Consider the following 25233-nt stretch of genomic DNA (forward strand, 5'->3'; position numbering starts at 1 on the left):
AATTGAGAAAGTGCATTTGTCCTGAAGAAAGGCTATCGATATTTTAAAGTAAGAAAACAATAAACACTCAAATATTTTTTATTATGTGTTTATTTAACTAATACGCTCTTCCGTGCATCTCATTAAAGCTTTAAAATTTAAAAAAAAGTAAACTTAAATAAAATAAAATAAAAATTTTGATGTACAAAAGTTGTGTACACCAAGTGTTTTGTTTTTATTTAGTTAAAGATAAAATATTACCATACTCTTTCTTCGACCAGTGGTATTAAATTTTCGGGATTTATTTCCTTATCCATTATTGTAGTTTTGATTTATTTACTTAACAAAATAACCAAATACAAGCACGCAGCGTGCCTGCTTCCTTGCGACAGGGAGCGGGCGGGGAGGGGTCGGGGTTTGGCGGGGACTCTGCCGGAACGACTGGACGACAAGTGTGAACAGCTCCATACAACACTATGAGCGAGCGTGTGCCGACACGATTTGAAAACGGACGCGCTGCGTAGGCGAGCCATCCGACAAAAAATGTCGGATCCGTTTTCAAATCGTGTCGGACAAGTGTGAACAGCTCCATACATCCACTACAGCCACTAGGGCATCCGATTTTAAAACGGGACCCGCCCCCGATTTGAAAACGGAAGTGGGAACGGGCCCTTAGTGTGTGTATTGTTTTTGTATGGGTTGAATCTGTAGTCTTTTTATTTTTTATTTTTTTGGAGATGTTCCTTTTCTACTAGTTAGTATTTATATTGTATTGTATTATTTGTATTCATATGTTTTTCTACCTTTATATAAAATGAATCTTCTGTGGAAACTTTACTGGTTTATGCAACTTGGTAAAAATGATTTGTATAAAAATATATTTGTATAACTGTTTGTTTCCCAAATAAAATAAAGAAAATAAAATAAAAATAAAAATCAGTGGTAGCAAACGTGTTCCCGCAAATTAGCCTTTTCTCAATTATTCTAATATCTGTTTTTTTTACATTGCCTCCACACGGCCTATGTCATCTTTAAGGGATGCTGTGTGGAAGGTTTTTTTAAGGAGAGGACATTTGTGGAGCCTTTTTGTGAAAAAATAATAAAACAAATTCCGATTTTGTATTAATTATTTTTATATGAAACGACAAAAGTGAGGTAACAGTAATATTTATAATACATTTACCCGAGGTCAGCCATTTTTAAAACTATTGTATATTTGATTTAAAAAAATTAATATATAAAAAATTATATGTTTATTTGTAATAGTAAAATTTAAAGTCGTATTTCATCACCTTTTAAAATAGTTATTAGTTTTTGGATACGTTCAGAAAGGTGACCAGATAAATCATCAAAATGATAATTCATCACATCTTTAAAAAGTTATATAAAGTCATGGAAAGTGATGAAACAAAAACTTGTTAGGTAGGTTAGGTTAGGTTAAAAAAAATCATTTTTTTTAATGACTTTATATCACTTTTAAAAGTGTGTTCAATAGTCACTGCGTTGAGTTAGCATGGAACCGTTCAGAAATATTCCATTTATTTGGATTTTATTGAGAAGCTGAAATTTACACAAATTTTGTGACTTTCTGAGAGCATCTTTAAGAAATGTAACGGTCAATATGTATACCAGAGGGCTGGAGGGTTTATGGACAGGGCCGGGGGAGGGCGGTTACTGAGTGAAACTAAATTCAAATAGATTTATTTCAAATCTCATTCTAGGAATTAATAGGGATTGGTTTATGTTACTTTCACTTAATTTATTCCAGGTACACACCTACCTAATACGTAGGACGGTGGCGAATCACGATTTGCGATGTGGATTGCGTAAGATTAATAATTGAATTAACTTCCGCATTTCTTAGCACGTAACAGTACCCTTTGACAAAACAATCCATTGGTGTCACGTGCAATATGCTATAATATAGGCTCAACGCATAGTAAGCCGCATAAGGCATAGTCCAGTGGTAACGCATTGGACTGCCATTCCGAAAGTCGCGGGTTCGAACCCGGCGTGCGCAAATAAATTTTATTTGATTAATTTGTGTTATTTCACAATTAATTAATTAAAATTCACAATTAATGAATTAAAATAATATATAGTATATTTGCGGCACGTTCCAGAGTGGAAGATACTACCAGTATCGCCCTGGTGTAAGACCACCATTCAGAATTGAAACGTTGCTCCAAATGGCTTTAGCCGTGTTTAGTGACTAGATCTGAATAGCCAGGTACTTCCCCACCTTCCTCTTTCCCTTCCCCACTTACCTTCAGCCTCACAACATCCCCCAATTGGGGATGCCATAGTCTCACTGGCTCCAGACGGGAGCAGTTGGGACTCTTGTGAGGTATTCACTATAAAAAAAAAAAAAAAAAAACGACCAGTAATAATTCATATATTGATGTACAGGGTTTTCCAATAAAAGGTGTTATTTTGAATAGCCCGCTATTTTGGTAAGTGTTACTTTTGAAGCTGTCATTTTTTGACATTTGACAAGTAGAAACTACGCCATTAATACAAATGGAACGATACACGCTTCATCAACGCATTGAAATTATTAAAATTCACTTGAGTGAATCAAATGCAAATCATCTTGTGTGATGAAGCCCATTCCCACCTCGGTGGCTTCGTCAACAAGCAAAATTGTCGCATCTGGGGCTTGGAAAACCCAAGAGTTATTGTTGAAAAGCCTCTCTTTCCCAACTTGTGACTGTTTGGTACGGTTTATGGTCCGGCGGAGTCATTGGACCTTACTTTTTCGAAAATGAGGCTAGAGCAACAGTTACGTTGAATGGATCGCTATCGAGAGATGATTAATGATTTTTTATGGCCGGAATTGGATGGTATTGATCTGGACAACGTTTACTTTCAACAAGACGGCGCTACGTGTCACACAAGCAACGAAACCATTGATCTTTTACGATTGAATATCAAAATAACACCTCTTATTGGAAAATCCTGTATATGCCGCACGTTTTCTTCTTGATTAGCGATGGTAATAATTAATAATCGAAACTTTTTATCAGATTCTTAATCGATTAATATTTCGCAACATCTGTTTTCGTTTGTATTAGGTTTAGGGGAGGTATAGGTATAAATAGAATAAAGAACATTATTCCTAAATACAGTCCGGGGTAAAGTGCACAAACTTCGGGAGGTGATTGTATATGATGGTAGAAGTAAAAAAGTCAAATAACTTTTCCCTTACAAAAATAATTATTTTTCCACACAAATAATTCAATATTATTACCCGAAAACTATCTTAAAACATTTATCTTTTTTACTTGTATTATCATATAGAATCACCTCCCGAAGTAAATGCACTTTACCCCGGACACCATGTATATTAATAAACCGAAAAAAAACAAATTAATATGATTGCTATAATATTAACGACGCCAAAATAATATCGATATTGTGCGACCGATTAATTATTAAAAATATTATTATTTTTCATAATATCGATATTGTGCGACCGATTAATTATTAAAAATATTATAATTTTAGTGAACCCCACAATGCCTCGCTATTGCCTTTCTGTCTTTATTGTCTATTGTTTTTCTCGGCGTCTCAGATTTTTTCTACCATTCAAACCAATCCCTAAACACTCCTGGCACCAATAAGAACAAACTCTGAAATTTTCAGCGATATCGGTTGACTACTTTTCGAGTTTTGCAAGCGCAAAGATACGCAGGTTGATTTTTAATACATTAATATTGCAAATTAATTTTACAACAGAAATATATTCTATGAAATTCAATCGATAGCCTAGCTGATTATTTCAATTATTGGATTAATCGATCATTTCGAATTCGACCCGAAATAATCTCAGTAAGTACCTACTTGCTTTTTACTGTTAACTTTAACAATTTGGGCCGGCCCTATGCGGGCGCAATTGGAGCAGTGTGCTCCGGCCGCCGAATTGCCAAGGTGTAAAGGCGCTGATAATACCTAAAAATCGCCCCAAAAACAACGCCCTTTATATTGCTTTTCATAAAAACGACGCCACGCAAAAATAGAAATTATCCTAATATTATTGATTACGATTATTCTATTTTGTTGTAAAAAAATCGCAGAAGAGTCCCAACTGCTCTCAACTGTCTGAAGCCAGTGAGACTATGGCATCCCCAATTGGGGTATGGTGTGAGGCTAACGGTAGCGGGGAGATGAAGGAGATGGGAAAGAGGAAGGTTGGGAAGTGCACCTATTTAGGCGTCTACTGGTTTTGACAAGGGGCGCCAAAATCTAACGCCAGGCGCCCCCTAGGGCCCGCCCTGCCAACTTACCGCGGTGTTGCTACTCGTAATAAGTACCTAGTTATTGTTTTTCTTCTATTTGATTTTTGCACTAGCGTATTTATGGTTCATCGCCTACACGTATTAGCTCTCTTCCTATTCTGTCTATTATTTCTTATATAATTTCCGTAACACATTAGGTAGGTACTATCGCCTTTAATCAATCTAAAATACTGTTTTCCTTTCGTTTCCCGCCTTAAAAAATTTCCCTCCAATTCATCTGTCAAACAATAATCCTTTGCTTTAGCTAAGTTTGTACATCTTCACTACTTCACAAAGTGAATTGCTGATACCTGTTCACTTCATTATTATTCTAAACTTAATGCGAAATGCGTGCATGCATTAAAATCTAAAATGGCCGTGCATAATTTTGACTCGTTGTCCATTTTAGAAAACATATGGTTTCTTCATTGCAAATAATGGGCAAAATTATAAGTGGGTCACATAAAACATAAGCAGCGATCCTTGTAATGTCACACGGTTTGTGATTAGTTATCTCCCACGCGTTTGATTGGGACACGGATTTCCCAATAATTATTATTTTAGTTATCTATCATATCCGATTTTTTCGACTCCCAAATTGTTTGCTATCAAATTGGTGTGCTAAATTCACATTGTAGATACTGTGTAGTGGTGATTTATGGCTGATAACTGCAATATTTCATAAACCAGGAGAACGTCGGAATCTATTTTGAATGGTTTTTCATCCCACGGAAGAATATATTTCATATTTTCGAAACAAATTTAATATCTAATGGCCTCTTATTTTGCATATTGGGAATAATAATACAATTTCATCACAAAAAATAAGTAACAAATTATTTTAAGCAATAATTAGTCGCCTGAAATATCCATACAAATTGAAAATATCTCCCCAGTAAAAATAAATGCCGCCGACGGAAATTGAACCCGCACCTTCTGATGTCCGGTCAGATGCTCTGGACCACTGAGCTGCGTCGGCTTATTCCCAACACGTCAAATAATTCAATATGTACTAGTACTTCAATCAAAAATTACTGCTTATAATATTTTTTTCACCTGTAAACAACCAACTTTATTTCAGGCAACTAATTATTGCTTATACTCATTTGTTATCATTTGTGCTATGCATAAAAAACCTTGTCTTCTAAACATTAATTTATCATTTTAATATTTGAAACTGTTATTTCGTGGTGGAATTCCATTATAAATATATATTAAGAAAACAGTTTTTATTTTACCGTGACCGTAAAAGTTTAAAATTGTTTTCTCTATATATATTAGTTTATCATTTAAAAAATTAAGTGTTTGAGTAGGTACTTTCACTGGTTAGCCTAGCTACACTTATATAACCGACAAAATTACAACAAGGAAAGTGTAGTGAAATTAACTCCCTTAAATTGGATAATGGTATATTGTACCCTTAATATACTCATACAATCCATAATATCTAGCACTAAGAAAAAATTTTTGGCTATTGTTATAATACTAATTCTCTAAAATTATGTAAGTATATTGAATTATGTTTGTAGTTAATTTGAATATTAAAATACATAATTGATTTGTATGTTGAATTACGTTTGCACTTTTTAATAAGACTTTGAATACTGTTCACACATCACCTTTTAAGCATTATTTTCTTTTGTACTCCTTCCATAAACACGAGCTCTTCGAGTTACCTTATGGAGAATAATTAGGAAAAAACATATTTATTTTGCATACCGTTATAATTTGAAATCTCTTTAAAAATATTTATTTTTTAATAAATACATAAAAAAATATTAAAATATGCAGAAATTATAAATCGTCATTTAAAAACGAATGAAATGAAACAGCAACCCATTAAAGCGCACCGTTTGGTTGGTACGACTGAACCTACAGTTTCATCAAACCATTCTACGTGAGTAACATATCTATGGTCTACATCATTCACATCAGGGTTGCCAATTCGTGGAGAATTCCCCGAATTGCGGGGAATTTGAAAGATTTTAAGAATTGGGTTTTTTGCGGGGATCTTTTTGAAAGTAAAATGCGGGATTCTGGTCATTTCTTGCATATCCAATCATATTGGTTCATTAGCAACTCTGGTCCACATTCACATTTGAACCGATGAAAATATGTTAAGGCGATGCACTACGTCATGTAATATTTTAAATTGAGCCGCTATCAATAACAACCCTTACGTAACAACTCTTACGTACGATGGCGATAAGGTTTAACGCCTGTTTTGATTTATGGAAGAAAAAAACATGGCCAAAAAGTGCCTTTTATTTTATTTTGTGGATGTTCAGGCATAAATACTTTTTTTTCGATCATTTTATAAATAACTTAATTTGCCACATCATACAATAAAATCATAACCGAAAATGGGTTCGTATGTAGGAGATTTTGAAGTTTAAAGCCGTTTTCATAGGCCTTTACATTATTTTTTTCTGGGCTTATAAATAGACTTATCTAAAAAATACTCGATTATTTCAAAGGCCAAGATGTATTCTACTCGTAGTATTTAATTAAAGCATCTGAAACATTTCTAGGCGACCAAATTTTCAAACCAAAAACACATGATTTTGCATTACTACGTATGGCATCGCTTTAACTTAGGTCACTGTTGATATATATGTAAATTTTTTTTAATGGACTGGAGTTCCTTGTTTAGACAAGCGGTATAGTGGGTAGGTTATTGTCTATTTTAAAATTGGAATCCCGTGATTTTTTGTGTGCGCTAGCATTATTATATTTAGCTGTCATTGTTGTTTTAAGCTAGGTAGGTACCTAACCAAAGCTAGTTAAAACGACAAAGAATTTAATAGACAAGGATCTTAAAATAACATGTACCCGCAGTAAATATTAAAAAAATTATATTTTTTCGTGAATAGCACAAGAGTTCCAACTACTCTCAACCGTCTGGAGCCAGTGAGACTAGGCATCCCTAATTGGCGTATTTTGGGAGGCTGAAGGTATCTGTGTGGGGGGGAGATAGGGAAGAGGAGGGTGGGGGAGTACCTGGCTATTCAGATCTGATCACCAAACACGGCTAAACCCATTTCAAGCAACATTTCAATTCTGATGGTGGTCTTACACCAGGGCGATACTGAGAGTATGTTCTACTCTGGAAAGTGCCGCAAGCCATATACAGGGTTTTCCAATAAGAGGTGTTATTTTGAATAGCCCGCTATTTCGGTAGATGTTACTTTTGAAGCTGTCATTTTTTGACATTTGACAAGTAGAAACTACGCCATTAATAAAAATGGAACGATACACGCTTCAACAACGCTTTGAAATTATTAAAATTCACTTGAGTGAATCAAATGCAAATCATCTTGAGTGATGAGGCCCATTTCCACCTCGGTGGCTTCGTCAACAAGCAAAATTGTCGCATCTGGGGCTCGGAAAACCCAAGAGGTATTGTTGAAAAGCCTCGTTATCCTCAACGTGTGAATGTTTGGTGCGGTTTATGGTCCGGCGGAGTCATTGGACCTAACTTTTTCGAAAATGAGGCTGGAGCAACAGTTACGGTGGATGGATTGCGCTATCGAGAGATGATTAATGATTTTTTATGGCCGGAATTGGATGGTATTGATCTGGACAACGTTTTCTTTCAACAAGACGGCGCTACGTGCCACACAAGCAATGAAACCATTGATCTATTACGATTGAATATCAAAATAACACCTCTTATTGGAAAACCCTGTATTATTTTGAATTTTACATTTTAAATTAATAAATTTGTGAAATAACACAAATTCGTCAAATAAAATTGACTTGCGCACGCCGCGATTTGAACCCGCCACTTTCGGATTGCTAGTCGAGAGCCTTATCCCTCGACCACAATGACCGTCGAAATAAGTTTTAAATGTTTATTGTTTTGTTGAAATTTCATGTTACCCTCGTTCTAATTTTTTTGCTTTTTGACATTCAGAACTTGTTGCGTAAATAATGTCCTATCTAGCGACTTGCAAATCGTCAACTTCTAAAAATAAATAGCTATTAAAATTGTACAACCGGTTTGCGAAAATACAGTCATGTTATTTAGCTGTCATATTGATAAACATTTTCAATAGCCAATCACATTCACGATAGACCATCAATAATATTCTTTAATTATTGACCCCGGCAAGGCGAGGGTCCTGGGTTCGAGTCCTCGATGTGATTGTATCTTTTTCTAATTTTTCTGTTTCAAATATTCGGAATTAGGAATTTATTTGAACACGTGTTCCGAAATCGTGACAATAATAATAATAACACGTGGATGATTTGTATAGCGCTGTTTTTTTTATATAAAATCACCTCAAAGGCGCTGTACATTGGTATTTTACATAGCCATATGAATATTAGTAGACCTGCCCTAAGTGATTAAAAGCGTATTATCCCCACTCCCCATACCGGTTCCATTGGAGCCGGCTGTGCTCGAGTATGGCCTCAAGTGAAATTTGAAAACGTGACGTCATCATTCTTGTGCGAACTATGGTCGAGGCATCATCGGTTCATTTTACGAAATAACACGGCAAAATGTTGACTTGTACTATGAAAACTTGTAAAAATAGATGTGAAAAAGAGAATAAACCCAATTGTCGTATTACATTCCATATATAAGCATTATTTTACTTTATTTTAAGCATATTCACATCGTATAATATGAATCAGTTGTTACTATCACATCGAGAAACGTCTGGACGCGAAACACAAAGCTGGTTGGTTGCTGGGAAGTAAATTATGAACATTTATAAAAGTGTCTTAACTAAATACTTAAACGAAATATTCGACTCTGAAAATAGAACCGAATTTTTTTGCCGAATTTGGACTTCGCAAATTTGTTCATAACGTGGCGAGTAATTTGCGCTCCCATGTAAAAATGTCTATTCATTCAAAAGCAGATTTTACTTTTAAGAAGTAAATGGTGATATTATAATGCGAGATGCCTATTTACTGTCAGATTGATTTATTGACGAATCACAGTCAGCTTCACTCCCTTCGTTCTTCAACAGTTGATTTTACCCCTCGCCATTATCTTCTCGTCTATTAATTCCTGTGGTATTTTACTAAAAGTCAGTAAACCTGTCAGTTCATTTGTTAAGGACCTGCAATCGCGTTTTTAAACGGATTACGAATAATTTGAACAGATTCTTAATAAAATAGCAATATTTGTTATCAGAATATTTTCTCCGTTTTCTACGTTTGGCGTTTTAAGTTCAGTGGAGCCATATAAATGTGGTAATTTTGCCGATGATTATAAAACAACTAGTCGGCGTTGCTGTGAGTTATCCTTAGGAGATCGACATATACTATAACAGACTTTTCTGTAGGCCTTTTCAAGATATACAATTCCGTAGTACATTATTTTGATGTACCTCATAAGGTTTATCCAGCGTTAACAATGTAAGCGCCCGAAAATATTTTTTTTACGACTTGATTAAAAAACATCGACTTTTCTCTACTTTCTGTAATTATAATATACATGTATTATATATATAAACCTTCCGGAAGAAATTCTCTAAATGATAGTGAAAACCATTAAAAATCGGTTGCGAAGTTTAGAAGAACTAAGCGCACCAACAGACAGACACGGATAGCGAATCTATTTTATACCATTTAGAGATGTTACGGGTGTATTGACTTTGCTTTCACTATCAACTTGCAATGTGCCAAAGATCGCCGACCCACAATATTATATGTTATACAATTGTAATAATTTTATTCAGATCAAATTTATTTTTGTAACAGCAGAAATATCCGCAGTCAATTTCAAATTGCAAGCCTGACGATTTTAAGTATTTAATTTCATGCTAAAATTTGATGTACCACTTTCTATCAAATTAAAATTTAGCTTAATAAATTGAGAACTATTATTTGTAACAGCTGTGAATTGAAGTTTATACGTTTCCGGGGATAAAGTGCACTAACTTTCTCTAGAAATAAGTTGTAAGTCCTATTATAGCGGTATTGTGTAAATACCCACTCGGTCATAAAAAAATGTATAGTTTTATGTCATTAGTTAGTTGTAAATCACTCGATATTAATCTTAGTTATAAGCCACTAGTTATAAGTCACTAGCTATGAAACTTAGTTATAAGCCAAAAGTAATAAGCTATAAGCGTAAGTGATAGGAATAAATTAAATTCAATTATTAACTTCGGTTGGTGATTCTACACGATAGTAGAAGTAAAAAAAGATAAATTACATTTTTCGAATTCCAACGTTTTTAGGTTTTAAGTTGAATTGTTTGTATGGAAAAATACATATTTTTTCTATGATCTTCTACCATCATGTAAAATCACCTTCCGAACTTAGTGCATTTTACCCCCGGACATTCTGTAAACAGGGTGTATCGGCACGTACCCGACAAACTTTAACCAGCTATTCCTTAGAACATTTGGAGTAAAAAATGTTATGGGCACTTTGCTGTCCGGTAACATTTTTTTTTATAAAAAATTTATCATTCATATTTTCACCACATGTCACCTTTATGTACGTGTATGTATCCTTTGTCACAGTTTGAAAACCCATCTGGCAATATTTTATTCGAGTTTCGTTGAATAATATACGTACGTACCTACATTGGCGCACTTTTACAATCACAACGAAATGGCATGGCACCATTCGTCACAGTTTGAAAACCCATCTGGCAATATTTTATTCGAGTTTCGTTGAATAATATACGTACGTACCTACATTGGCGCACTTTTACAATCACAACGAAATGGCATGGCACCATTCGTCTCATTTTTAACTATTATTATTTAGTGTGTATGAAAGAGCGAAGACGCTTTTTGACACACTTGCTAATAACAGCTGTTGAACACGAGAAACCATGCCAATGACAGTGACGGAGTGTGGATTTTTTTATAATTTGTTGTTTTTAATTGAAAAAAAATGTTACCGAACAGCAAAGTGCACATAACATTTTTTACTCCAAATGTGCTAAGGAAAAGCTGGTTAAAGTTTGTCGGGTACGTGCCGATACACCCTGTATATGCAACTAGTTGCAGTTCCGGCATTGACCAGGGCTTTACGCAGAGTTTATCTAAATCAGATGCAGACTGTGACCTTCTTCTTCTTTTGAAGGTCAAGAGTGTCCAAAATTTCATCAATTTCTGAAAAAACTGTAGATTTGTCTACAAATCAAATACGCGCCGCCTTGAACTATGTCTGCCACAGACACTCGTGTTTATATAAATAGAATATAGAGACAAAATAGGACATAATTTTCTTTTTTTATAAATAGCATTACAGACGAGCCGAATTACTAAAATTTATTACATTTTATTTAAGACACCAAACACGGCCAAAGCCATTTCAAGCAATGTTTCAATTCTGAATGGTGGATCTTACACCAGGCGGAGAATATCTTCCACTCTGGAACTTGCCGCAAATATACTATACATTATTTTAAAGGAGTAATTTGATAACACTGGTCAATTTGGAACATATATTGACCGAATTTTGCACTATAAACTACACTCACTGACGGTCAGACGTAAACTTTCTGACGTACTGCTCCTACACAAAATTATACATGCATCAGTTGATACACCAAACATTTTATCCCAAATTAACATCAATATACCATCAAGAAAATCAACAAGGAGGATGAAAGACATTTTCTATATTAAAGCCTAATAACACAAATACAGAATATTTTTCCCCTGTACCGCGAACATTAAGAAATTATAACATTATACATGGCTCTAATAATGAAATAGACATTTTTAATGACCAATTTAAACACTTCAAAAAAATGTATTACCTTTAATCATATTAAGCTGATATTGTGATGAAGCCCTTTATTTAAAGAGAAGCAACATTGTACCTACCTAATCAGTGTCTCACCAGTACAGGTGTGACAATAACAAATCGTTTATGAACATAATTTGTATTTACCTTTTAACCATTCTTATTTGTTATTTACTTGCATATTTAGCTTACATATTATAATTAATATTAATATTACTTACATTTTCCTTTTGTTACTATTTTTGTTATTATTATGTAAACATCCATGTATGTAAATTTTTGGGCACCATGCCTGTTTTATGTACTTAAATAAAAATAAATAAACACAAATCAATCAAATAAAATTTACTTGAGCACGTCGGGATTTGAACCCGCTACCTCCAGCTCGCTAGTCGAGGGCCTTACCCACTCAAAGTTTACACTCGCTTGTACATTAGAAGTAGACTAGCGCAGACCCATGAAACATCACGGGATATGATAATTATAGGATTTTGTGAAGCCGAAAGTATTTATAAAAAAAATATATATATTTGCCTCAGAATCATTGCCTTTCAAAAAGCAAACATTGTCGATTTTAGAGACAATCACAAATTTACTTTTCGAATGAACATCGTTAGTAAACTCGAAAAATTACGAAATCTGTCAAAGAATTAAACTACAAATTTCAATTTTGGTACCCATTTATACCTGAGTCGTAGTACTCAAGTATCGTTCTGGTGAAAACCCACCAACCCATTGTTGTTTGAAATGAAATGAAATTTCCCAACCGTCCTCTTCGCCATCTCCCTCCACTTTCCACTCATTTCAACCTCACAACATACTCCACTTGGGGATGCCACAATCCCACTGCTTTCGAACAGTTGGGACTCTTGAACAGTAAAATTTGCCTTCGTTATTTCAAAAGCGTTATTCACTAAAGTTTCAATATTTGCATAATGTATCTTTTCTACCCCAAATATAGGGTTTTCCAATAAGAGGTGTTATTTCGAATAGCCCGCTATTTCGGTAGATGTTACTTTTGAAGCTGTCATTTTTTGACATTTGACAAGTAGAAACTACGCCATTAATAAAAATGGAACGATACACGCTGCAACAACGCTTTGAAATTATTAAAATTCACTTGAGTGAATCAAATGCAAATCATCTTGAGTGATGAGGCCCATTTCCACCTCGGTGGCTTCGTCAACAAGCAAAATTGTCGCATCTGGGGCTCGGAAAACCCAAGAGGTATTGTTGAAAAGCCTCGTTATCCTCAACGTGTGAATGTTTGGTGCGGTTTATGGTCCGGCGGAGTCATTGGACCTTACTTTTTCGAAAATGAGGCTGAAGCAACAGTTACGGTGGATGGATTGCGCTATCGAGAGATGATTAATGATTTTTTATGGCCGGAATTGGATGGTATTGATCTGGACAACGTTTTCTTTCAACAAGACGGCGCTACGTGCCACACAAGCAACGAAACCATTGATCTTTTACGATTGAATATCAAAATAACACCTCTTATTGGAAAACTACACTGTCTAATCAATTTGTTTTGTACTTGCAGCCTCTTCATCGTGACATTCCTGTTCCCCAAGACATGGCTGCTGTATGCGGCCAGTTGCGTGCTGGGCGCGGGGGCTGCCATCATCTGGACGGGGCAGGGCAACTACCTGACCCTCAACAGCGATGCCGCCACCATCTCCAGGAACTCCGGCATCTTTTGGGCAATGCTGCAGACCAGGTAACCATCAGAATTTCATTATTGTGCATGCGCTGCTCTAGATTTCAGGAGTTCTATGGATTCTTCAGTTAAACTTAGACCGGTGAGTGGCTAAGTTGGCATCACGTCTGGGAGTTCATTTCCTCGGCTTGGCTTAATGAGGTAGCGCAACACGGCATAATACCCCAAAAATAAATAATTTATTAAAAATATATTCATAAAAATTATTTATTATTAATATATTCAGGTACAGATGATATTCGATCATAAAATATTTTTTATTCAATCAAAAATACTAATTTCGGTTGTCCGTGTATCCCGCGTAACTTTGGTTCAATGAACTCAAATTTGTTTTGAATAAATAGTGTCATTTCAAAAATTGCAACCGATTATGTGAAGAATTCAGACAAGCGATAGTACCTAGCTATCTGATAGTATTATTGTCCCAGCGTCTGGACGGTGTAGGCCCTCTGATTGGTCAAATTAAAATTGTCTGTTTCGGGTAACTTGAATATTAAGACACGATTCCATACTAAAATAGGATCGCCTCATAATAATACGAGATTTCTTCAAAAGCATCGTTTCTGCTCATATAATTTTTGGATAATATCGAAGAAAATATGTTTTAGAAAGTTCATAATCCATTGGATTAATTACATTACAGTGAAAATTCTCCACAGTTACGTGATTATGTTTGACGTTTATAAAAATTCACGCGTTTCTTCAAGATGGCCGACAGAGCGCACCTCTGGCGGTTTAAAAACGAACCAAATGCCTGGCGCGAATATTTAAATATGCATCTCACAATACTTGCCTTGCTTGACTACTTACCATTAACAAGCGTTTTATAAGAAGATTTCTTCTGGAAGCTTATCACTTTGTAATGGCATTTATCATTATTTTTTATATTTTTTTTTTTATTAATTATATCTGATTTTATATTGGCATGTTTTCTTATTTCTAAAATTTCAAAATTATTTATTTGCGATGCTTTATATCCTGAGTGAAGTATTTTAAGACCTGAATTTTTATCGAAAGTGTGATCATTATTTAAAAGATTATTTGCAAACTCAGATTCACTATTTCCATTTATAGCCCTGCGATATTTTTTAGTTCTGACTTCAAAGTTTCTATTGGTTCTACCTTTGTAAAAGAAATTACAATCATCTCAATTGAGTTTTAAAACTACTGATTTTTTGTTTGAATTTTGCTACCATTATTATTAAGAATATATTTCTTTATTGTTATTAGTGTAAAACGCCAGTTGAATGGTACCAGGATTGTTTATATATATAATTTTAGAAGTATCGTTATCCACAAACAGAATTCTACGCCATTGTTTATTTCTATCTTTAGAAAGACCGTTTGAAGAGAATGTGTTTAATTTTTTTATTTAGTATTTCAACTATCAATTTATTAGAATAACCGTTATTAAATGCTATTTGTCTTATGAATATATTGTTTTATGGTTATATGCTATTTGTTTTTTTCAGGTCTTAAAATACTTCACTATAAATAATTTTGAAATTTTAGAAATGAGGAAACATATTAATATAAAAGCAGATATAATTAACAAGAATTTTTTTATAAACTCTCTTTTAAATATTTTCCCACTCAACTGGTCTTTCCCGTCTAACGATATTGTAATTCCTAATTATTATAAACTCAGCCTACTCTTACCCCTCCCCCCTCCTTCCACTTCTTCTTTCCCAATTGCAATCTATATTTAATTTTTGACTTCGGTGTATACACAATAAAATGTAAACATTATATTTATTTATTTATTGGACAATTTGCATAGCGCCGCTTTTGTGAGATATCACCTCAGGGGCGCTATATTGTAATAATCTACCTTTATATATAGATTTTTACTCTCCTGATGAAGGTGTATATATAATCTAGCTTTAAACTTTATTAGATACAGTAACAGTTGTAGGTAAAGAATTACCACCAGTTGGAGTAAAATTAACACCTTTTAATTAAACCGACTGCTAATGTCATCGCACAATTACCCTCCTTTTATTCATAAACACGGGTACAATTAATCAATATGTAATAATCTATTATTTAAGTCAACTTTGTTAAAACTATCTTTAATTGTGACAAACTAAACGATATTGATTCAACTTATAGACATTGACGGTTGTAACACATATTTAAGCACTGCAAGTCTCCTATGAGCTAATTATATTAGGTACGATAACAGTTAATATCAGTTGTAGACATGTAGTCAATAAAAGTGTTTCATTTGAAATAATCCATCACAAATACGTAAAATTTCATTTATTCAAACAACTGTCATTCTTATTATGCGTAAATTTAGAATGTTATTATTAATTAACTCCTTCCTGTTCCGTGTTTTAACAATATATATACTCACCCTCTCTCTGTGAATGTTCTAATATATATCTATTAAATGTAACTGTTGTTAATATCACTTAAAATGGGCGAAGCCCAAGTATGAGCCGCCCGAAGGGCCTAGCAGAAAAAAACCCGCGGAGCGGGTTTTTAACTGCTAGTTATAATAATTTTAGCAGAATATTATTTTAATTGAATTGTATTTTCAAAATTGGAACTGATTTTTCAAGAATTCGAACTACTCAGTGCTTTTCATGGGTCTGCGCCTTTGACAAATAGGATATAATATCCTCCCTTGACTTCGATGACAGCTTGGACTCATTTCGGCATGGAAACTATTAACTTTTGGCAGTCTTCCATGAACTTGTCTCATCGAAACCAGAATTACTGTTTTTATAATCTTTCTCCAGGTTGTGGAATTCAATTTACGTATCCTATTCTTAAATATGATCCACAAATTCTCTATAGTGTTCAATTACCAGTCAAGTCTAAAAGAGTTTATCAAGGAAGCCGAGTCCTGTTGAAAAACATATTGACTCGCTTTTAAAGCAAGTTAACACATTTAATATTTCATTTCAACGGTACCTACATAAATATTATCAAATTAGGTTAACAACAGAAGAAGCGTGTTGTTAATTATTACAACCAACATTATCAGTAATAATAATTACAATATTATATAGAAAGATAATATAAAAACAGCACGGAAAATTGTCAATTAATTCATGAAGATAAATTATAACATCTTTCATGAAATATATTTAAAAGTTTCACATTTTATCATTTTAGTTCTTAGATTCATGGTTAAATAGGTGTATAGTTTTATGTCATCATTCAGCATGCAATACTGCCAATGTGACATGAAACAAATTGTTCACGTGCGAGAAAAAAACCCACCACATTATGGGGTATTTACTTATTGTCCATGCAAATCACATATTAACATGCTATGTAACCGTTGCGTTTTTAATTTGTTTTTGGGCCCGTATTTTTAGGAGGCCCGTATTAAAATAATTTCCCTCAAGGCCTATGTCATCTTTGGGGATGGTGTGTGGAGGGTCTTTTTAGAGCCGGTCCTGAGCCAATCGGCGCCCGGCACTGTATCAGGAGTTAGGCAAGCAAGTCGGCGCCCAGAGTGGCCTGCTCCAATTGCACCTGCACAGGGCTAGCCCTGGGTTTTTTTAAGAAAAGGAAGTTCTGGGGAGTGAATGGAGCTGGCATTTGTTGACCACATGTTTGGTGGTCTGCACCGCACCACATTCACACATCGCCGACTCTTTAAGGCCCCATCTGTGCAACATGTGGGCACAGCGCTTATGGGAGCACCTTAACCTACTGATGGCGCAGGAGTGAATCTATCCCTCCCATCGTGGTGCAAGATGATGGGTTGTGAGAGCCCAGCTGGAGAAGTCAAAAGGTCTTCCTCAAGACCTAGAAAAACCTCACCCCATTAACCCAGGTACCCCTGCTAAGTCTCCAAATGTAGCGAACCAATTGGGTATTTGGAATTCTGTGGATGAACATAATTGGAGATACTTATATTTATGAATTATGAATCGAATGGCATTAAAATATCATTTTTGGAAAAATTGTCACTTTCACGGCATTGTATGCTGAACAAAGTTATTTTTTTAACATTCTCATACTGACTTGCTGACCTTTCCTCGATTGTGCAAAAAAACATACAGATAAAGACTTTTATTTGCATATTTTTTGTTGTTCACCCACTCGAAATTATTTCAGGTCAAATCTATCAACTAACCACTTTTCATTTCATCATTATTTGTCAATAAAACTTATCTTCATTGACAAATTACTTTTGGGCAATGCAAACATATTGCCTATTAGCTTTTAGCTTATTTTTATTGATAGCTTTAGTAAATATTAAATCCTTTTAATGTGAGGAGAAAACAAGGTGCTTGATTAAACACTGATTGCATTTCAAAATCAATTTGCTGATAGTCATATCTATTCTAAAAGACCTTAACCCATCAGGCTTATTTGTTCGGTTTTGCTAACAAACTGAGTCAATTTGTTCGCTTTTGGGAACAGCTCATATGGTCTCATACAAATCCTTGTCTCCCTTACTGTCATAGTAAGAAGTATGATCTAGACAAGTGGTCGGCAAACTTATTGGCCAAAGAGCCAAATATGTTTATTACAAAGTTTAAAAAAAATTATGAGAGCCAAATCTGTTTTTTTTTTTAATTTAGTAAACCTTTACTATAATTTTAGACCTTCATTAAATTACGGGTACACTGAAAAAAACTTGATTTCACACTTAATAAAAATTTATTCGTAGATAAACAATAATATGAAAGTAAGGTATCCATAAATTTAAATCATGACAATGACTGACAAACACTTAATGCGAACAATGTCATCGCATCTCCTTGGAAATTTTCAGTAAGTCAGGTTTGTATAATTTTAGGCATGATTCCAGGTTCTCATCAATAAGACGAATTCTCAGTTTACTTTTGATAAAGTTCATGCTTGAAAGAGATTGTTCGCATGAATATGTAGAACCAAAAAGGGAAAGATAAGCAAACGCGAGTTTTTTCAGCTAATCGTGAGATTGATTCCAGACGTTGAAAATGATCATGTCTTCCTTCTCCAGGTCTTTCAATGCAGACCACTTGTATTATGAACTAAGATCACATTTGTTTTTCTCCAATATTTCAAAACCAATACAAAGACGCTGAAATTTAGAGCTCCATATTTCCTTGTTTTTTAAATTCTACAATTGTATTTCAAAGTTACCAAAGTCAATGCCAAAAGGAAAAAAATGTCAACTCAGTTATCGTAGCATTAAGAGGATTTTTGACGAATGCTAAGGTCGCTCTGCTGTTTTTAACTCCTGAAACCTGCTTATACCTGCTGGTCGTGGATATTTGTGCCAGAGCAGCACTCAAGGAGCCAAAGAGTCGCATGCGGCTCCGGAGCCGCACTTTGCCGACCACTGATCTAGACGGTGTTAGAAAGAGAAAACACTACATTTTATATTCACATTTAGAAGTTAACTATACAAGAATCAAAATGCACACCTCTGTGAAATAAATAAAAACGAAGATTCCGACCGCAATTTGAGAAAAAATTATTAAACTTTGTGAATTTTTTATAAATTATTTTCAAAAAAGAGAGGTGACAATAAAGCTTATATTACGTTTATATAATGAAAGTATATATTTTTTTTATTATTCTAAATTTTAATTCAATGTTTAGACGATCAATTGAGCAATTTTTAAAACTTTTTCAACGTTTAATTTAAATATTTCAAAAATCTTATACGTATTTCTAACAATAATATTTAAAAGCTTATTTCATCATCTTTCAAAAACAGTTTTTAGTTTTCGTATACGTTCAGAAATATTCCATTTATTTGGATTTTATTGCATAGCGTAAATACTCATGAATTTTCCCACCTTCTGACAGCGTCTTTAAGAAATATGATAGTCAATATGCCAGAGGCCTGAGAGATTACGATGCTGGCTTTTTTAGCCCTCGGTTTCTTTTAAACATCTACGCATCATTGTTTTAGAGATCAGTAGGGATTAATTTTTCAAAATCACGGGATATTATATTTGAAAGATTTGTGATGCTGAAATTATTTATAAAAAAAAAATACTTGCCTCAGGATCACTGCCGTTCAGAAGAAGAAATTTAACTTTCGTTAGTAAAGTTGAAAAACATTCATCGAATGATATTCCAAAATACAAGACAAGTATGTTCATACTAATAGAACAAAAAATATAGCACCACTTATGAAATACATAGACATTTAAAGTATATGTGTGTAAGAATGAAAAAGCTATATGAACATCCCATAAAAATATGTCCACTGGACCACGCACAATGTCTAACATTTCAATGAAAGAAATACACATTTCAAATAAATAATTATTAATTAATAAAAATAATGATTTAAGATTTTCACGGCCAAAAGTATTTTTGTTATTTGTTTTTGGGGTATTATGCCGTGTTGCGCTAACTCCTTCTTTAGCCAACGTTTCGGACAGCATTGCAGTGTCCATCATCAGGGCAGATGTCTTATTTGAGGTTGTGTTAAAATGTGAGCTTAAGTATGAGGTTGTGATACCGTGTTGCCAGCTCCAACCCTCTGAGCTAACATTAACGTATCATTTTTTTTTATTTAAAGTGGTTTTCTTCGTTTAGCTCTGGTGTATCCGTCAATTACCGGATACCAAGAACTATTAAGCTTAGCTCCATCGTCTCTATTAATGTTTACGGGATTTTTATGAATTTCAATGGCCTCCGTAATCAGCCGTGCTCTATAAGTTTTCGGTCTCCCCAGGATTTCAGGAACAAATCCAAAGTAATGCCCGGTGTCAATCAAATGCTCGGCAATTGCCGATTTGTCAGGGTGGCCGAGTTTGCAAGCTCTGAAGTGTTCCGAAATTCTTTTGGAGATAGTCCGCTCTGTCTGGCCTACATAGACCTTGTCACATCCGGAACAGCTGAGTTTATACACTCCATCTGTTTCCAGAGGAAACTTAGTCTTTGCAGACCTCAGTAAGTCCTGTATCTTTGTTGTTGTTCCGAAGACAGTCTTGATATTTTCCTTTCTCAAAAGCTTGGCAATTTTGTCTGTCACATTGTGCACATAAGGCAGGAAGGCACAGCCTTTCGACTCTTGTTCAACTCTGTCTTCGTTTGGTGCAGATTTGGCTCTTATGATTTGCCTTGTCTGACTTGCTGGGTAGCCGTTACGCTCCAGTGCATCGGTCAGCTTCGTAAGTTCCGCTCCGATTTTATGTTCTTCGCATATTCTGGTCGCTCGGGTCACCAATGTATGGATAAGTCCTCTCTTCTGCGCTGGGTGGTGGTGCGAATCAGCGTGTAAGTACCGATTCGTATGGGTTGGTTTCCTATATACAGTATGCCCTAGGCTACCATCGTGTTTCCGCATCACCTCCACATCTAGAAAGGGCAGGATTTTATCTTCGTTTTCCAGTTCCATTGTGAATTTAATTTTGCTGTGGAGAGAATTAAGATGGTCCAGGAATTCGTTTAGTTTCTCCGTTCCATGAGGCCAAATGGCGAAGACATCGTCGACGTAGCGCCACCATACTTTAGGGACAGCCGAAGCTGTGTCGAGTGCCACTTCTTCAAACTTCTCCATAAAAAAGTTGGCTAGTACTGGCGATAACGGACTGCCCATCGCAACTCCCTCCAATTGCTCAAATAGTTCACCCTGAAATGCAAAGTATCCCGTTTTGAGGCAGTGTTCAAAAAGTTTGCAAATGTCTTCCTCATATATCTCCCTGAGCATTGTCATGGAGTCTTCTAGAGGCACATTTGTGAAAAGTGACACGACGTCAAAGCTGACCAGAATATCTCCTTCCTCAGTCTTAACTTTCTTGAGCTTACTTATCAGATCTGTTGAATCCTTAATCCACGATTCAGTTTTACCAGTTTGCATCTGCAGTAATCTTGAGAGGTATTGGGAAAGTTTGTATGTAGGAGCGCCAATAGCGCTGACAATCGGTCTCATTGGGATTTCCTTTTTATGTATTTTTGGGAGACCATACAGGGCAGGAGTTCTAGAGGCTTTTACAAAAAGCTTAGACCAATCCTCTTTCCTGATGCTAGAAGCTTTCACTAGTTCCCTTGTCTTTATGTCAATCTTGTTGGTGGGGTTGTTTTTAATCTTCTTATAGGTGCCTGAATCGCACAAGAGGTCTTCCATCTTCTTTGTGTAGTCTGCCGTATTAATCACGACAGTGGCATTTCCTTTATCGGCTGGCAGAACCAAGATTTCCTCATTGGCGCGTAATTCTTTTAGGGCCATAAACTCTCCTTTCGTGATATTGGGGCGGGGTATTTCAGCCCTTTTCAAAATATGGCAAGTCTCTTGCCGGATGTCCTCTGCTTGCACCTCTGACATTTTGTGTACTTTCATCATTGTATGTAGTGCAGTCTCTACACCACATACGATGGATTCCACAGGTATCTTTTTGGGGGCCACTGCAAAATTCATCCCCTTTGCCAGTACAGAAGTTGCGTCTGGGCTCAACGCAAGGGTCGAAATGTTGATGACAACTTTATTTTGATCGAGTTGTTTTCGATCACCTTTTTTGTCTCGGTTGAGCCTTTCAAACTTTTGTTTCTGTCTCGCATCTGTTGACTGCTTAGATCTTACTGCTTGTTGGTAAGTCATGTTGTCAACTTTTCTCCAGTCTTCTTCGGTAAGGGTTGCACTTAGGTGCAGATGTAGAGCGAAAAGGTCCCGAGATACTCCATCCAGCTCGCCTCGCACATTGTGGATCCTCTCCCTTAATAGTGCAGCCTCCGCTCTTTGGAATACTCTATCTGCTTTCCGGGATGTGATGTGTCTTTTTATTTGGATGTGTACTGGTACAATCGATTCTTCTTTACACCTCTTGAGAAAAGCAAGGCTGCCCAAAAAATGGTTTCTTTTCTTTCTCAGATTCTCCAATCGTCGTACCAGTGTGTGAACTTCCTCCCCATAGAGGTTCGTCAAATATGATTTAAGATTTTCACGGCCAAAAGTATTTTTGTTATTTGTTTTTGGGGTATTATGCCGTGTTGCGCTAACTCCTTCTTTAGCCAACGTTTCGGACAGCATTGCAAAAGAGATTAAAAAAAACAAAGTTGTTTTTCTAATAACATTGATATCTAATTAATTGCGATTTGATCCCAGAAAACATTAAATTTTTTTTTTCAAGTATCATACACTCTCAAGTACTAACATTCTATTATTGACGATTTCAAAATTGCAACGGTAACATGCAAGTAGGCACTTGACATTGTTTTTTTTTTTATTTATTTTACCTTTGAGCTATATTTATTTACAGATTAATAAAAACAATATCATAAGTGTGTTCTTATAAATAAAACACTTAACATTGATTTAGTTCAAATAAATATTTTTATCATATATCTTACGTAAACTTTGTATTGAAAAAAATTAATTTCTTCTCTGTGAACAAGATAAAATAATGAACTAATGAAAACTTTCAGCACCAATGTATTATTTGGCCACAAAATACAAGCTATTACATTATTGAACATACTAATTTCTTCTCTGTGAACGGGATAAAACAATGAACTAATAAAAACATTCAGCACCAATGTATTATTTGGCCACAAAATACAAGCTATTACATTATTAAAAATACTAATTTCTTCTCTGTGAACAGGATAAAATAATGAACTAATAAAAACATTCAGCACCAATGTATTATTTGGCCACAAAATACAAGCTATTACATTATTGAACATACTAATTTCTTCGATCACCTTTTTTGTCTCGGTTGAGCCTTTCAAACTTTTGTTTCTGTCTCGCATCTGTTGACTGCTTAGATCTTACTGCTTGTTGGTAAGTCATGTTGTCAACTTTTCTCCAGTCTTCTTCGGTAAGGGTTGCACTTAGGTGCAGATGTAGAGCGAAAAGGTCCCGAGATACTCCATTTGCAAACTTTTTGAACACTGCCTCAAAACGGGATACTTTGCATTTCAGGGTGAACTATTTGAGCAATTGGAGGGAGTTGCGATGGGCAGTCCGTTATCGCCAGTACTAGCCAACTTTTTTATGGAGAAGTTTGAAGAAGTGGCACTCGACACAGCTTCGGCTGTCCCTAAAGTATGGTGGCGCTACGTCGACGATGTCTTCGCCATTTGGCCTCATGGAACGGAGAAACTAAACGAATTCCTGGACCATCTTAATTCTCTCCACAGCAAAATTAAATTCACAATGGAACTGGAAAACGAAGATAAAATCCTGCCCTTTCTAGATGTGGAGGTGATGCGGAAACACGATGGTAGCCTAGGGCATACTGTATATAGGAAACCAACCCATACGAATCGGTACTTACACGCTGATTCGCACCACCACCCAGCGCAGAAGAGAGGACTTATCCATACATTGGTGACCCGAGCGACCAGAATATGCGAAGAACATAAAATCGGAGCGGAACTTACGAAGCTGACCGATGCACTGGAGCGTAACGGCTACCCAGCAAGTCAGACAAGGCAAATCATAAGAGCCAAATCTGCACCAAACGAAGACAGAGTTGAACAAGAGTCGAAAGGCTGTGCCTTCCTGCCTTATGTGCACAATGTGACAGACAAAATTGCCAAGCTTTTGAGAAAGGAAAATATCAAGACTGTCTTCGGAACAACAACAAAGATACAGGACTTACTGAGGTCTGCAAAGACTAAGTTTCCTCTGGAAACAGATGGAGTGTATAAACTCAGCTGTTCCGGATGTGACAAGGTCTATGTAGGCCAGACAGAGCGGACTATCTCCAAAAGAATTTCGGAACACTTCAGAGCTTGCAAACTCGGCCACCCTGACAAATCGGCAATTGCCGAGCATTTGATTGACACCGGGCATTACTTTGGATTTGTTCCTGAAATCCTGGGGAGACCGAAAACTTATAGAGCACGGCTGATTACGGAGGCCATTGAAATTCATAAAAATCCCGTAAACATTAATAGAGACGATGGAGCTAAGCTTAATAGTTCTTGGTATCCGGTAATTGACGGATACACCAGAGCTAAACGAAGAAAACCACTTTAAATAAAAAAAATGATACGTTAATGTTAGCTCAGAGGGTTGGAGCTGGCAACACGGTATCACAACCTCATACTTAAGCTCACATTTTAACACAACCTCAAATAAGACATCTGCCCTGATGATGGACACTGCAATGCTGTCCGAAACGTTGGCTAAAGAAGGAGTTAGCGCAACACGGCATAATACCCCAAAAACAAATAACAAAAAAACAATAAAAATAATGTTGGTACTCACTATATTGCTTGTCTGATTTGAATAAATCTCGTAGTTTCAATTTTGAAATTAAATTGAATTTGAATTCATTGAACATGAATAATTTTAAATCCTGTTCACAGAGAAGAAATTAGTATGTTTAATAATGTAATAGCTTGTATTTTGTGGCCAAATAATACATTGGTGCTGAATGTTTTTATTAGTTCATTATTTTATCCTGTTCACAGAGAAGAAATTAGTATGTTTAATAATGTAATAGCTTGTATTTTGTGGCCAAATAATACATTGGTGCTGAATGTTTTTATTAGTTAATTATTTTATCATATTCACAGAGAAGAAATTAGTATGTTTAATAATGTATTAGCTTGTATTTTGTGGCCAAATAATACATTGGTGCTGAATGTTTTTATTAGTTC

The 25233-nt window shown here is 35.3% G+C and overlaps 1 protein-coding gene across 1 annotated transcript in view; it reads left to right on the forward strand.

Annotated features, from left to right (window-relative positions):
• Positions 1–25233, forward strand: part of LOC149419047 (UNC93-like protein MFSD11) — a 61326-nt gene that overhangs the window by 20904 nt on the left and 15189 nt on the right. The window contains exon 3 of the mRNA XM_089638089.1: positions 13531–13707. Coding sequence (XP_089494215.1) covers positions 13531–13707 — 177 coding nt within the window. The remainder of the gene's footprint in view (positions 1–13530; positions 13708–25233) is intronic.

Source organism: Hesperophylax consimilis, chromosome 12 (genome assembly GCF_061612785.1).
Source record: "Hesperophylax consimilis isolate HC1 chromosome 12, BYU_Hcon_1.0, whole genome shotgun sequence".
In the NCBI taxonomy this organism is placed as follows: domain Eukaryota; kingdom Metazoa; phylum Arthropoda; class Insecta; order Trichoptera; family Limnephilidae; genus Hesperophylax; species Hesperophylax consimilis.